The 14,437-nt window shown below is 40.8% G+C and overlaps 1 protein-coding gene across 2 annotated transcripts in view; it reads right to left on the bottom strand.

Moving 5' to 3' along the window:
• Positions 1 to 211: 211 nt before the first annotated feature.
• The window catches only part of mst1 (macrophage stimulating 1), a 37,993-nt gene continuing 23,767 nt past the window's right edge, over positions 212 to 14,437 (bottom strand). For both annotated transcript variants that reach the window (XM_008105036.3, XM_062970095.1), the window contains exons 9-18: positions 13,571 to 13,701; positions 12,492 to 12,594; positions 8,804 to 8,940; positions 8,236 to 8,271; positions 7,937 to 8,048; positions 7,038 to 7,115; positions 5,051 to 5,197; positions 3,892 to 3,998; positions 2,151 to 2,290; positions 212 to 1,769 (exon numbers count right to left, since the gene is read on the bottom strand). In XM_008105036.3, the coding sequence (XP_008103243.1) occupies positions 1,608 to 1,769; positions 2,151 to 2,290; positions 3,892 to 3,998; positions 5,051 to 5,197; positions 7,038 to 7,115; positions 7,937 to 8,048; positions 8,236 to 8,271; positions 8,804 to 8,940; positions 12,492 to 12,594; positions 13,571 to 13,701 (1,153 nt within the window). In that variant the 3' untranslated portion in view covers positions 212 to 1,607. The remainder of the gene's footprint in view (positions 1,770 to 2,150; positions 2,291 to 3,891; positions 3,999 to 5,050; positions 5,198 to 7,037; positions 7,116 to 7,936; positions 8,049 to 8,235; positions 8,272 to 8,803; positions 8,941 to 12,491; positions 12,595 to 13,570; positions 13,702 to 14,437) is intronic.

Genomic DNA, 14,437 nt, shown 5'->3' with positions numbered 1-14,437 from the left:
CTGGGTGACCTTGGGTGAGTCATAGATTTAAAAAAAACTCTGAATTGCATTAAGTCAGAAATGACTTGAATACACAAACCAACAACAACAACCAATACGTCATTAAAAGCTTGCTTTTGACCACCCCAAAGCAGGAGTATGGCCTTTGCAGCTCTTCCAAAATTAGAATGAGCCCCTAATGAAGAAAATAATACACACCACCACCACCACATGTAGAATAAACTTTTAATACTGTCAAAACATTCATTTCTTCTGTTTAGTGCAAGGGTACAATTTACTAAATCAGGTGAAGCAGTGTTTGGCCATGGAAATATTGTATAGTTCTTTGACACTTAAAAAAGAACTTATGCTTACATAAATAGTTATACCAATGTAAGAATGATTCAAACTGTAGAAGTGATGTAGTTTGATTTCACTTTCACATGTTTCAGTGCTATTGAATCGTAGGAGTTGTAGTTTGGCAACGCACCAGCATTAGCTAAGAAAACTCTATGAAAAAAGTTGACAGATAACTTGAAAGAAAACATGTGTGCACACAGACAGACACGTGCACATACAAAGTGCATAGCCACTGGGAATTTTCTCTTCTTTGTTTCATATACACATACAAACATTAAAATTAACATAATTAACAGTGTTTTAACATATTCTGTAAAGATTTGCATTTGATAAGGAACACTTCATCTGTAGATTTTTTTAATATTCATCCTAGCAAATATACACTTAGAGGCTTTATATTGCTTTGTTATCTAACATTGTGTGTATCCTAATCCATATTTAATCTATGGTAGAAACACACAGGCATCCATATAAAATAATCATCTTCCTTGGGCATTGTAACCTATTCATTACAGCATCCATTGAGCATACATCTATTCAGATGGCAATCATATTTTATTTTAGCCAAAATCTAAAATGATCCACATGGGTGCCTAAGAAAGTGAAATCTTTACTTTCTGATGTTTCAGTGTATGCAAAATTATTTTAAATATTGTGTATCAATTTACCTTCAGGCTATGCAAATAAGGTATATGTGAAAGATCAAGTAATTTGGTGTTTAGACTTAGGTTCTGTCTCCAAGGTATCTCATGATGTATATGCAAGTATTCCAAAATCTGGGGGGGGGGGGGAATCAAAAGACAAAATTCTTCTGCTTGAATGGACTTGATGCTGAAAGGCAAAATGTCTCTTACCACTTAATTCTTCATGTTCAAACCACTTTATATTAGTAAATTAAGGAAGAAGTGTAACCCTGAAATAATTTCAAATCTAATACTTGAAAATAAAATGAATATTATAATGCTTTGTTCTGTTTTATGCTTGTGTCTCTGTTGTCATAACAAAAGCTATCCCTGTAGGAGTAAGAGAGAAATGAATAATTGTTATGTTTGCTTCCCATGTTCTTTTTCCTGTTTCAATATGCACAAATACCCTTAGAGTTCATGTCCTCACTTCAAAAATATCTTCTCCTTTGGTAACATGGATCCTTCCTGGAGGATCCTAAGGTCAGGTGGTCCTTTGACACACAGTAGAACAAGGCCATTCTTGGGTGAGGCTAAGAAAAGCAGGAAAATGCAGGACTTCAGGATGAACAGGCTTCAGCCAGCTCAGCTCAGCTTCATCACCTTGTTGATCCAGTCAACATAAAGAGAGACACGTATGAAGGTGGAAGGCCGGTCTTTGCTGGCACATACCCGAGATGGGGTGATCACTCCTTCCAATACCCAGCAGTCATGGGTCAGGCAGGCTAAAGGGCCCCCAAAGTCACCCTACAGCACAAGGGAACAAAACACTTTATTCAGGCAAATCAAGTCTGAAGATCAGAGTAACAATGTGGGTTTTTTTTTCCTTATTCTAGTAGCTTGCGCAAATTACGACACTTGAACCCCATCCCAGTAACAAGAACTTTTAGCTTCTTATCTCAGAAAACTGTTTTCTAATGTTCATCAGCCAAGGATTTTCCAAGCTCCCTTCTCTCTCTGCAAGTGGTTTTTGTTTTGTTTTTTGTCTCCCAACCTTGTTCTTCCTTCCCCCAGTTGCTCAGCAAAACCTTCCCTGCTTTTCACTTCAAAATAGCTTCAGTTGCATCATTGCACTCAAGAGCATCCTGAAGCTCACTTCACAAATTATCACCAGCGCCCCTTGCTTACCTCACAGGCCCCCACGCTTATACGCAGGGCTGCTGTACACAACTCGCTCTCCTTCAGGCGATCTCGAAGAAGTATCTTGCATTCGTAGTTGCTCATGATTGGCAGCTTTGCGACATTGAGGACATTTGGGTTACCGGTACCTGTTGAGGGTGGGAGGATATATAGTCAGATCCGGAAAGAATCCATACCACTAAAGCACATGAATAGCTTGCCAAAGGTCCACTAAAACTCAGCCATATCAAAATAAGCAAACAGTCCGAGGCAGGCTTAGTTCGTGAGGAACAAAGGTTCAAGCTCCAATATTAGGTACTACAGTAGAGAAATAAAAACAATTTAAAACAAGCTTGGTAGTGTAAAAATTTGAACTACAATTCCCAGAATACTTCAGCCAGCATAGTAGCTAGATGGAGAATCCTGGGAGATGTGAGCTGAACAAATAAAATTTCCATTTCTTTGGCAATCACTATACTATACCAACTGCAGAGGAATCTTTGGGACTGATAAAGTGGGTGCCAGATCACAACTCTTTTCAAATTATTGCACGCTTTGTATGTATATCTCACCTTGCAAATGATCTGAAAGCTTCATTTGCTCCAAGGCAGCACTGCATATTTACCGACAAAGAATGTATTGGGTAAAGATCAGTGCCTATTTCTGGTCCCAGTTCAAGGTATTGGCTTCAGTTTTTAAGGGACTAGAGACCAGGATACTGAAGAACTTTTCCTTTTCTGAAGTTATGTAGGCACCAAATGAAAGTTTTTTTCTCTTTTCTCACATTTAAAAAAATATTTATATTATGATAATTTACTGGGGGCGGCGATGGCCAACAGGGAGCTCTGGCGTGGACTGGTCCATGAGGTCACGAAGAGTTGGAAACAACTGAGTGAATGAAGAAGAAGAAGAATAAATAATCAACTTTATTTGTATGCAGCGCTATCTTCCCAAAGGGACTCAGAGCAGTTTCCAACATATGTAAATCATTCAGTTACCAACACAAAACATACAACACAACCATAATAAAACATCAACATAATTACTATTAACACAACATTTTTAAAATACCAAATTAAGTTTGCATTTAAAAATATGTCAAAAAGAAACATATAGCTTTATCTAAAGAGTAATTTTGAAGCTTCCTTACAGAAGAGGAGGCATGATGGCCATGTATAAATATGTGAGAGGAAGTCATAGGGAAGAGGGGGCAAACTGGTTTTCTGCTGCCCTGGAGACTACGATGCGGAACAATGGCTTCAAACTACAGGAAAGGTGATTCCACCTGAACATTGGGAAGAACTTTCTCACTGTGAGAGCTGTTCAGCAGTGGAACTCTCTGCCCCAGAGTGTGGTGGAGGCTCCATCTTTGGCGGCTTTTAAGCAGAGGCTGGATGGCCATCTGTCGGAGTGCTCTGAATGTGACTTTCCTGCTTGTTGGCAGAGGGTTGGACTTGATGGCCCATGAGGTCTTTTCCAACTCTATGATTCTATGATTCTATACTCATGTAGAATTAAAACGAGATTCAAATGTTGGTCCATCAGGTGAAATTCAACTGTCGATGGACAAGATTCCAGGGAGGGCCTAAGCAACTATGAGAGGGTGGGCCAGGGCAGGTGCAATGAAGTAACATAAAGATAGGGGGTGGTTAAAGTGCAAACTGGTGGCCAGGATAGAGTTTGGGTTTCTTGATCTCAAGGCCTTGATCTTTTCTTGCAATCATTCTCTAATCATTTCCTCAGGCTGTACCTTGTGTGTCACCCCAGCCTGCAATCTCACACTGTGTGTTAGCAGGCACAATGTAGCGCTCAGGTGGGAGGCAGATGAGTGCCACCCTCTGATTCAGAATTGCTGGCCTGCAGAGAGAAAGAGAAAAACCATACAAACAGCCATATAAAAACATGTTCTTTAGACACATGGTAGACATTGCAGATTAGCAATTACATTTATATGATGTCACGGTTAACTGATTTTGTGTAGCTGATACCTTGTGAAGGAACTGACCTTTTAAATATGCATCTGAAAGGTTGAACCTAGCTATAGTCATAGTTATTCCTTACAATACATGACAAGCAAGTTTGCTTGTTGTCAATTAACACAAATATGCCTGCTTGTGATGATCACCTGAAATAGCTGCATTGATGATTCCTGCTTATGAGCATCAGCAGGGAATTGGCCCATGCAACAATTTACTGTTACTGATGAGCAGGCTTCAGAATCTTGGTGGCTGTGCAAACTGCCCTTGAGAGAGGTGGGTATTACTACTAATAATAATAATAATAATTGGAGGTCAGCTGTGACCAGCAGTGCTGCGGAGTTCGAAGAGGCATGAATGGAGGGCTTAAGGGAGAAACGTGCCAAAAGGAAGGCCTGTCAAGCCAACCCTGATAGGGACCACCTTCCACCTGGAAACCGATGTCCTCACTGCAGGAGAACATGCAGATCAAGAATAGGTCTCCTCAGCCATCTACAAACCCACCCACAGGACCCCACGGCTGGAAGACCATCATCCTTGAACTACGAGGGATCGCCTAAGGTAAGGTACTACTACTACTACTATTGTACTACAAATATCCTTCTTGCAAGCCTCCTTTCTCCAAAAACATGCCATGGAATTGGCTAGTTTGGAAAGTTTCCAAACTTTGGGGAGCATTATTACACCAAATATGTGTTTTTGTGCAAGTGTACTCAGCATTTATTTTACAGAGCTAGAAAATCTTATCCCATCCATTCAGACACAAGAATGGTTTCCCCTGAACTGGAGTAACAAATTCCAAATACTGGAAGTACAATATGCAGTTAGTACCTGCAACTAAAAAAGTCTGTTGTCTGTGTTTTAGGATGTAAAATGTGGAAGTCACTTTCATTCTGTGGGAGACATGGAGACCTTCTCCAAAAGGCCACTTACCTTTCCAATTTCAGCATCACCAGAAGAGATTCAGAGGGACCACAAACAATCTTATTGATGGGAATGGCCTGTTTGTCAGGGTCGTTAGGACCAGGATTCTTAAAGAGGGTTCCAAGCCAGACTTCATAACCAGATAAGTCTGCATCACTGCCAAGAACAGGAGAGAACAGTTGTCAGGGTGCTCCCAGAATTTTAGCCTTTAATAGCAGCGTCCCGTTTACAGGTATACCACTGTTAACAAAGCTTCTGTTTCAGGCCAGAAACAAATGGAAGGCTTTCCCTCCATTCCATCTGCCACTGTCCAGGTCTTGGAGGGAGAGAAGAAAAATTAAGACTCTCAAGGGGTTACAAGAAGCCATGCCCCCAGTTAGAGATAGTATAACCAGAAGTAGATAGACCCACCCCCCTCCTCGTCTACAAGATTGAAGGCACACTTTCAGCTTTAAACTATATTTAGGAGCACCTGGCTCCATGGTTGATTTTCTCAGGAGCAGAGGATTACTCAAGACTAAAAGGTCTCCTTGTGCAAAGAAGTGTGATGGAGTCTCCCTCTTAGAAGAATTTTTAAACAGAGACTATATGACCATCAATTAGGAGTGCTTTGCCTCCTAATTCCAACTCTAGGATTCTATGATCCTCTTCCCAAGGAAACTTAATACTAAAGTGCCTGTATCTGAACTTTACATGGCACCCAGGAATTTCAGCCATAAAAATCCTAGCTATGTCGAATGACTGAGAACAACAAAAGGCAGTTTGATCTTATCGGCTAATTCCACTTCCTCAATATCATAGAAGGGATATTCTGAAGAAGAATATAAAGTGTGCCAAATTTTGGGTCCCAGCTCCCACCATGACTACTAATACTTCATCACTTGGAAGTATCCCAAGAAATGTCCTGAAAGGATGCCTTGAATACCTATGATCCATTGCCCAAAATAAAACTAGTTCTCTGCAATTCCATAGAAACAGATTATGGAGAGTGATGTCAGGGACTCACCAAGACTCCTCTAGCCACACAAGTGCTTTCACACACTATCACTCCTAAGAACTGGAATTAGAAGCAGCCTTCTTGGCTAACTCTAGAGTTGTGCTCTCTCTGGCCCCTTCTACACTGCCATATAATCCAGATTATCAAAGCAAATCATTCACATTATCTGCTTTGAATTGGATGATCTAAGTCTACACTGCCATATAATCCAGTTCAAAGCAGATAATCTGGATTTTATCTGGCAGCGTAGAAGGGGCCTCTGTCTAGGAGTTCGGCATCCCATTCTGCCCAGGATGCCAGATCACATTTCCTAAAACCAGGGATCTTGGACTCATTCTTGGTGGGGAAATCCTCTTTGTGGATAGGACACTATCATCTCAGCGGCTCCCTTTTACTTGGTCCCTGTCAGGTTATGGGCATATTTATTATCATTTATTATTCCAATGTACAACCCACCTTTATGTACACAGGAGCCAAGTGACTAACAATCATAACAATAGTAAATATAGCTGAAATTATTTTTAAAATTAATGTCAGTGGAATAAAAACAACAGATAAAGCCAATGACAGTATATTAAAACATGATAGGACAACATTATTTTTTTAAAATTAGAGCCCACCACTTCCTCCTGGCACTGGAAAGTGAACTGGAAACTGATGTTCATTTCCTAAGTAAGAGCCTTAGACAGAAACAAGCTTGCTGTGGTCTACAGACCTGCTGAAAACTGATGTGCTTGAGTGAAGTTGAGCTAGGAAGAAGTGTCACAAGGCTGCTTCTTTACACAGGCAGTTCATGTTTATTTCAATCCAGGAATAATGATCCATGTGACACGACTAACAGTCCAATTTTCAAGCAACGTAAGCTTGCCGTAATCAGTGTTCCATCATTGTTCCCCTGCATAATGCTCCACTGGAAAATAGTACACTTTCCCAAGGGGGCTCAAAGGAAACTATCTGGTGACGCAGAATTCCTAGAGAAAAGCCAAACAAGCTGCTTACCAAGAGGAGAAGCACTGACGTGTGCTAATGACCCACTGCTCCTTCACCAGTGACCCTCCACAGAAATGCACTCCTTCACTGAACATCAGAAAAAGACAAATCATGTTAGTGAAAATAAGCCCTGAAACAGCAATAACATCCTTAGGCGTTGTTACCATCCTGAAAGCTCACTACTACCCTTTCTCACAGCAGTTGATCCCCTCACATCTATGTTTCCATTAACCCTTAGTGTTCTTTTACAATACACCATAATAGTACTAAGATTTCACTGACTCCTATGGCAATATATTACGGAATTCTGGGATTTACCGCTTAGATAGGGGCATGAAGACTTCTCAGCTAGAGCCCTTCCACACAGTCATTTAACTCAGAATATCAATAATTATCATCATCATCATCATCATCATCATCATCATCATCATATCCTGCCACCATCTCCTCGAAGGGACTCAGGGCGGCTTACAACATAAAACATAAAATACAAGCATTTAACATAGAATGGTACATGAGGATAAAACAAAACCACATAAAATTATAACACATAATATCAAAATAACATAATTTAAAAACACAGAATCAAGACAGAAAATCCCACAATATCTGCTTTGAACTGGGGGCACTTCCACACAGCTGAATAAAATTCCACATTATCTGCTTTGAACTGGAATATAAGTGTGGACTCAGATAGCACAGTTCAAAGCAGACATTGTAGGATTTTCTGCCTTGATATTCTGGGGAAAAGGGCTGTGTGGAAGGGCACTGGGTTATCTGAGTCCACGCTGCCATACATTCCAGTTCAAAGCATAAAATGTGGGGTTTTATTCAGCTGTGTGGAAGGGGGCCTAGAGAGCTCTCCTAGTACTTCTGACCAAACTAGAAGCCCCAGGACTTCTCCTCACCGATTGCGGATGCTGACTGTCCAAGGTGAGTTCCCAGGGGTTCCTCCTACAACACGAAGCCGTGACTCCGCTCGGTCCTCCCTCCTGCCACACTGGTCAAAGACCACATTCTCTGCAACCAAGAAGTCAAAGCGAAGTCAAGTACAGTGTCCTTGTGACTTAAATACAATTTGATTCTAAAAGCTTATTGACAGAGTGGCAGCCAGAAGATCAGAACCCTGTCCTTTAGGTCTTCCCTTTTCACCAGATCTGCTTTCACATCACATAATAAGATCAGTTATCATGTGTAAAACACTCACCTGTGTTTTGTAGGATGGATGGCTTTTTGTCACCAGCTGCAGAAACAGAACAGAAAGCCAGTTCACACATGCAAGATCACCACTGCATTTCTCTACATCTGACTATACTTAATGACTAGCAACTGGAAAGCCATCACTGAAAAAGGCTATGATGTCGGAACCTGTCTCAAATGCAAATTACTGTTTGACTAATCAAGCTTCTAATGGAAGGAAGATGAGTCAGACATGGAAGAAGAGGTAGCTGGCCTTCCTTGTTCTCAAAATAATAGACAACAGGTTTGTCAGAGTGAAAACTGAAGACAAGCAACATCTGCTGAAATTCTCACAACCATACAATCAGTTAAAAATTTGACATGTTGATCATATGTCCATTAGGACTACACTGCCATCACATATTTACTTGCAAGTTATGTCAAAGGTCACTTGGCCAAAAAGAGCCCAAAGGGTGCAGAAAAGATCTTGGGAGGGGCATCCATGACAGAACAAAGCACATCTTCCTCCTGACCCTCTGCAAATTGATGGAAATAAATGTGCTTTTGGTTCATTGCTATGTCTTTCAAATACTTACCACATGGTTTTATGGCACAGTAATCAAATTGAGTGTTGTGGTCCATGGTGTAGCACCAGGGCCCATGACTGTCATTGTCGGGGTTGCGGCAATAATTCTCTTCAAGACGAACAGTAGGGAACTTGATTGGGAAGACCCTAAGAAGAAGGAGAAACAATCGTCCCTTTAATATACTGTTACTCGACATATCTCCATCCTCTATTACAGCCAATGTCCAATCATAGAATCACAGAATAACAGAGTTAGAAGAGACCACCCATTGTTCTGACTCCTAGTTACAAGGGCAGCAGAAAACAAACCTGCTCCCTCTTCCTTATGACACCCTTTCATATATTTATACATGGCTATAATGTTTCCTCTCAGGTATTCCTGAACTACTTCTTTACCTATTTTTGGGTTGCATTCCCCCAATTATCTCTTTGTCTTCATACTGGTCAAGTTGAACAACAATCTCCTTTTGGGAGAAGAATGAGGCAAAGAAGGTGTTGAGCAGCTCTGCCTTTTCCCTATCCCCTGTTGGCATTTCTCTACCTTCTCCACGCAAAGGCCCTACTGTTTCCTTTTTCTACTGACATAACCAAAGAACCCATTTTTATTGGTTTTAATATCCCTGGCAAGCCTGAGTTCATTTCGTGCCTTGGTCTTACAAACCTTTTTCCTACATATGTTGGTAATTTGTTTGAATGATCTACAGGGATTTATTTGAGCACTTAAACGTTTTTGCATTTTATAGCATTTTGCCAACAATAAAATAGTAAAATATTTGGTTGGCAGGAAAATGAAGTTCTTTTGCTAGAGCTAGCAGTTCCATTGTGCAGTCACCTTTTTAGCCAGTTCAGTTGTCATACATACTGAGTTAGTAATATGCTAGCAGAAAAGTGAAACTTGCTTGTGAATATTTCTCTTTTTGGATATGATCAAGAACCTATTTGTTTTCCTTTATGCTCCATCCTCTAATCTTTTGATTCAGACAGTTGGCAACAAACAGAGGTGTTGCTTCTGCTACTTCTTATTGCTGCTTACTGGAAGGAAGGAGAGAGATAAGGAAAGTATAGGTGCTCCAAGTTCCCAGGGAAAGGGAAAAGATGTGTACTCCATCTCTGAGCACAATTTTATTTCTTCCAACCCCTGCTTCATGGTCTGAATTGCCAAAATACAACCTGAAGAACATCTGTTTAGAATGTAAAACATAAGATTTGTACTATTGAACCTAATTGACCAGGGACCAGAACAGCCCTGGATTGAAGCCAAGGACACTGTTAGGGAAGAATGTAACAAAGGAATGCCTCTAACCAAAAAGAAAGAAAAACTCCACCAAATGAAAGATGGAACTTTTCAAGCAATAAGGGATACACTAAAAGGAGTCAGAAATATGGTCAAAATGCAACTATTCAACTTGTGCACAGGGACAAAAAGAACAATGAATGCAGAGAAACAAAAAAAACACAATAAAGAAGATAGAACGAGAGACCTCTTTCACAAGATCTGAGGATTCAAAGGAAAATTTATCCAAAAGTGGGGATGTTATATGTACAACAAGGAAGCACACTGGTCAAGAAGAAATAAAAAAACAAGATGCAAACAATACACTGAAGAAATATAAAAAAGATCAAATGATAACAGATTCATTCAGTGAATGGCCATAGAATCATAGAATAGTAAAGTTGGAAGAGACCTCATGGGCCATCCAGTCCAACCCCCTGCCAAGAAGCAGGAAATTGCATTCAAAGCACCCCTGACAGATGGCCATCCAGCCTCTGCTTAAAAGCCTCCAAAGAAGGAGCCTCCACCACAGTCCGGGGCAGAGAGTTCCACTGCCGAACAGCTCTCACAGTGAGGAAGTTCTTCCTGATGTTCAGGTGGAATCTCCTTTCCCGTATTTGAAGCCATTATTCCACGTCCTAGTCTCCAGGGCAGCAGAAAACAAGCTTGCTCCCTCCTCCCTATGACTTCCCCTCACATATTTGTACATGGCTATCATGTCTCCTCTCAGCCTTCTCTTCTGCAGGCTAAACATGCCCAGTTCTTTAAGTCGTTCCTCATAGGGCTTGTTCTCCAGACCTTTGATCATTTTAGTTGCCCTCCTTTGGACACCTTCCAGCTTGTCAACATCTTCTTTCAATTGCTGTGCCCAGAATTGGACCCAGTACTCCAAGGCAGAATAGAGGGGTAGCATGACTTCCCTGGATCTAGACACTATACTCCTATTAATGCAGGCCAAAATCCCATTGGCTTTTTGAAGATGATCCCACCAGTTTAGAAAGTGAAGTAGAAACCCCATTCAAAACACTTGGGAGAAATAAATCACCACAAACAGAGGGCATACCAGTAGACCTGTTTCAAAATCTGTCAACAAATTTAAAAATTTAATCTCCCACAAAATCAGAGTGTTGCTGAATTTTTTTACAACAAAGATTTTTACCATATATGGTATGAGAAATGCCAGATGTCAAAGCTGGATTTAGAAGAGGAAGAGGCATGAGGAATCATACTAAAAACATACATTTGATAATGGAGCACACCAAACTGATTCAGAAGAAAATCATTCTATGCTGTATTGATACGTAGCAAACCCTTCCATTGTACAGATCATGAAAAACTATGGATTGTTCTTAAATAATTGGGTGTACAACAACATTAGATTGTCCTTACACGTAATCTATATTCAGGACCAAATAAGATGTGAAGGCTAAAATATATATGTTAATAACAGGGAAGTAGGTAGGATTTTTATCAGGGACACAGCACACAGTACTAATTTAAGCTTTTTTCCTTGGACTAATTTCTAAAAGGTAGATAAGGTTTTTCATCAAGACTGCAGCTGGAGGGGTAGTAGGATTAAATTTCCTCTTCTTGTGTCCCCAATGATCGTCTACCCCATGCCCCTTATCAGTAGGGTAGCCAGGCTCAGTAGGGGGGGGGGGGCTGAGCCTTTTGTATCATCCCAATACCCCCACGCATATGGGATATATTGAGCATGGTGATCAGATCATGATATGAATAAACATAACAGTTTACATAATAAATGTAAGGCCTTCTCGTGGACCATCCTGAGAATTTCGGGCGGGGGGGCTGAAGCCCCTCAGACCCCCCCCCCCCCGGCTAAATGCCTGCCCCCTATTACAAAATATCAAAACTCCAATGTGGTACAGTAGAGTCTCACTTATACAACGTTCTGGATTATCCAAGCCATTTTTGTAGCCAATGTTTTCAATATATCATGATATTTTGATGCTAAATTCGTAAATACAGTAATTACAACATAACATTACTGCGTATTGAACTACTTTTCCTGTCAAATTTGCTGTATAACATGATGTTTTGGTGCTTAATTTGTAAAATCATAACTTAATTTGATGTTTAATAGGCTTTTCCTTAATCCCTCCTTATTATCCAACATATTCGCTTATCCAATGTTCTGCTGGCCCGTTTATGTTGGATAAGTGCGCCTCTACTGTATATCCGTATGCATTTAGCATAATCTCCTTTGGCTCTCAGAGAATGGAGAGGTTGAGCAAATAGATCACATTGGCTCTCAGATTCCTTATGAATGGTTACAAGCAAAGAGAAAATAAAAGGCGTTTCTGGCCCATTCCAGTGACCTGCTCCATTACCACTGACGTAGGTTCAAACATCAGTGAAGGAAAAAAGAGCCTCCACCCACAATGAACATCATACACTCACTCACTGGGGTCTGTGAGGCGACTGGTCTTTCCACTTCTGACAGGTGATTCCTTTTCGGGTTTTACTAACAGTGCCTTGATACTCTTCTCCGTTCCCATGATAACAATCTGTGGGGACAAAAGGCTCAATTGAATGCCACACCCTGCTGTTATTTTATGCTTTCCAGTTTACTCTGAGTTCTGGTGAGCCTATCACAGGCTTTTCTTAGCAAGATTTATCCAGAAAGGGTTTGCCTCCACCTTCCTCTGAGGCTGCGAGAGTGACTTGCCCAAGGCCTCCCAGTGGGTTTCCATCCCTGAGCAGGAAATAAACCCCTGTTCTCTCAATGTCCTAGTCCAAAACTCAAACCCCTATAGTACTTTGGTTCTCATCAATCCCTGCTTTGCTTTATTTCCGGCTAATCTCAATTTCCCTTCTATGGTAAAAAAAAAAAAAAAGGAGGAGACAGCTTGCTGAAGGAAATCCCAAAATCTGAAAAATATAGCTAGGTCTCTAAAAGGGAAACTCAATCAGTGGCTGACTGGTGGAGGGAAAACAAACAGATCAATAAAAATAGAAATGCAAAATGGTGTAGCTAGAATTCTGAAAAGTAACAATCCATGCTTTTTGAATCGTATTCTGTCTTTTTGTAAACTGCCTTATGGTTAGGAGAAAGATAGGAATCCTACATCCTTCATGCCATCATATAGACAGGGTACATCTACACCACAGAAATAATGTAGTCTGATCCCACCTTGACCAGCATGGTTCAATGCTATGAAATCCTGGGAGTTGTAGCTTTAACAGGTTTTTAGTCTTCTCTACCAATGCCTCACCAAACCACATATCCCAGGATTCCATAGCATTGAGACATGACGGTTAAAGTGGGGTCAAACCTCATTGATTCCCATATACAAAGGCTTGTTGTGATATATAATGCGTGCCTTCTCTGTCTCTATGTAAATTCAGACCATAATAATAATGTAAATTATAAGGAATCCAGGAGTACAGCCCACCCCACAGGAAGAAGAGAAATAAAGGAGCCACAGCTAAAAGATTTGCACTAGATCTTGGCTGCCAACCAGTAGGCCACCCAAATCTCACCTTCCACCTCCACATCATCAACACAGCGCTTGATCTGGAAGCAAAAGGCCATCCGCAGGTTGGGCAAGGTGGTGAAGCACCAGGGGGCCTCTGAGCCATCAGGGTTGCGGCAGTAGTTCTCCTTCAAATCCCTGGGGAGAGAAGCAACAGCATGACCAGCCCCACTCCACAGACCCTCCTGGCTGGGCTCCAACATCTCCTGTAACCTGCAACTTCTGCAATTCAGGAGCTCCAAGATAAGGCAGTGCATGAACAGGTTGACGGTTCCTTCCCTCATGCTGCCTCTCTAGCACAGTAATGACTCTAGTTTCAAAGGCTTCTGAAACTTTGGGCAGACACATTTCTACACTCTTGTCATAATTAGATAGACTCTAGGAATATCCTGCAAGATTTTTGAAATTTTAATACTTAAGGCTACTTTTGAAAACTGTTCTGGGCATTATTCAGAAAGAAGCTGCTAAATTGTTGACTGGAATGACTGAGCTGCACCTGTTTTGCCACCATGTAACCTAATTCAGAAAGACGCAAACATTGTTTACCAACACAATAAAGTCCATAAAATGTTTGCAGTCTCAAAATACTTTCATTTCACAGGAACCTGGCTACCTCATTTTCCCAGTGTTACTACCCAATGGGGAAACTATTCACTTTAACATACCGTACTTTTGATTTCTGTAACTAATGGACATCAGAGCCAAGATTCTAAAGCTGATTTTAGAAGTCTGGATGCAGACTTTGGAACTGAATATATATCAGTTCCTTTAATCCCTCTTTCCAAAAAATATATATCTGAGACCACCTTTCAAATATAAGAAACAAAACATGCATCTTTAGTTCTTAGTATACTATTGCCCTGCAGCAGACCTC

The sequence above is a fragment of the Anolis carolinensis genome, chromosome 2 (assembly GCF_035594765.1).
Source record: "Anolis carolinensis isolate JA03-04 chromosome 2, rAnoCar3.1.pri, whole genome shotgun sequence".
NCBI lineage: Eukaryota > Metazoa > Chordata > Lepidosauria > Squamata > Dactyloidae > Anolis > Anolis carolinensis.
The sequence above is the reverse complement of the archived record's forward strand: the minus strand, read 5'-3'. Positions and strand labels throughout refer to the sequence as shown.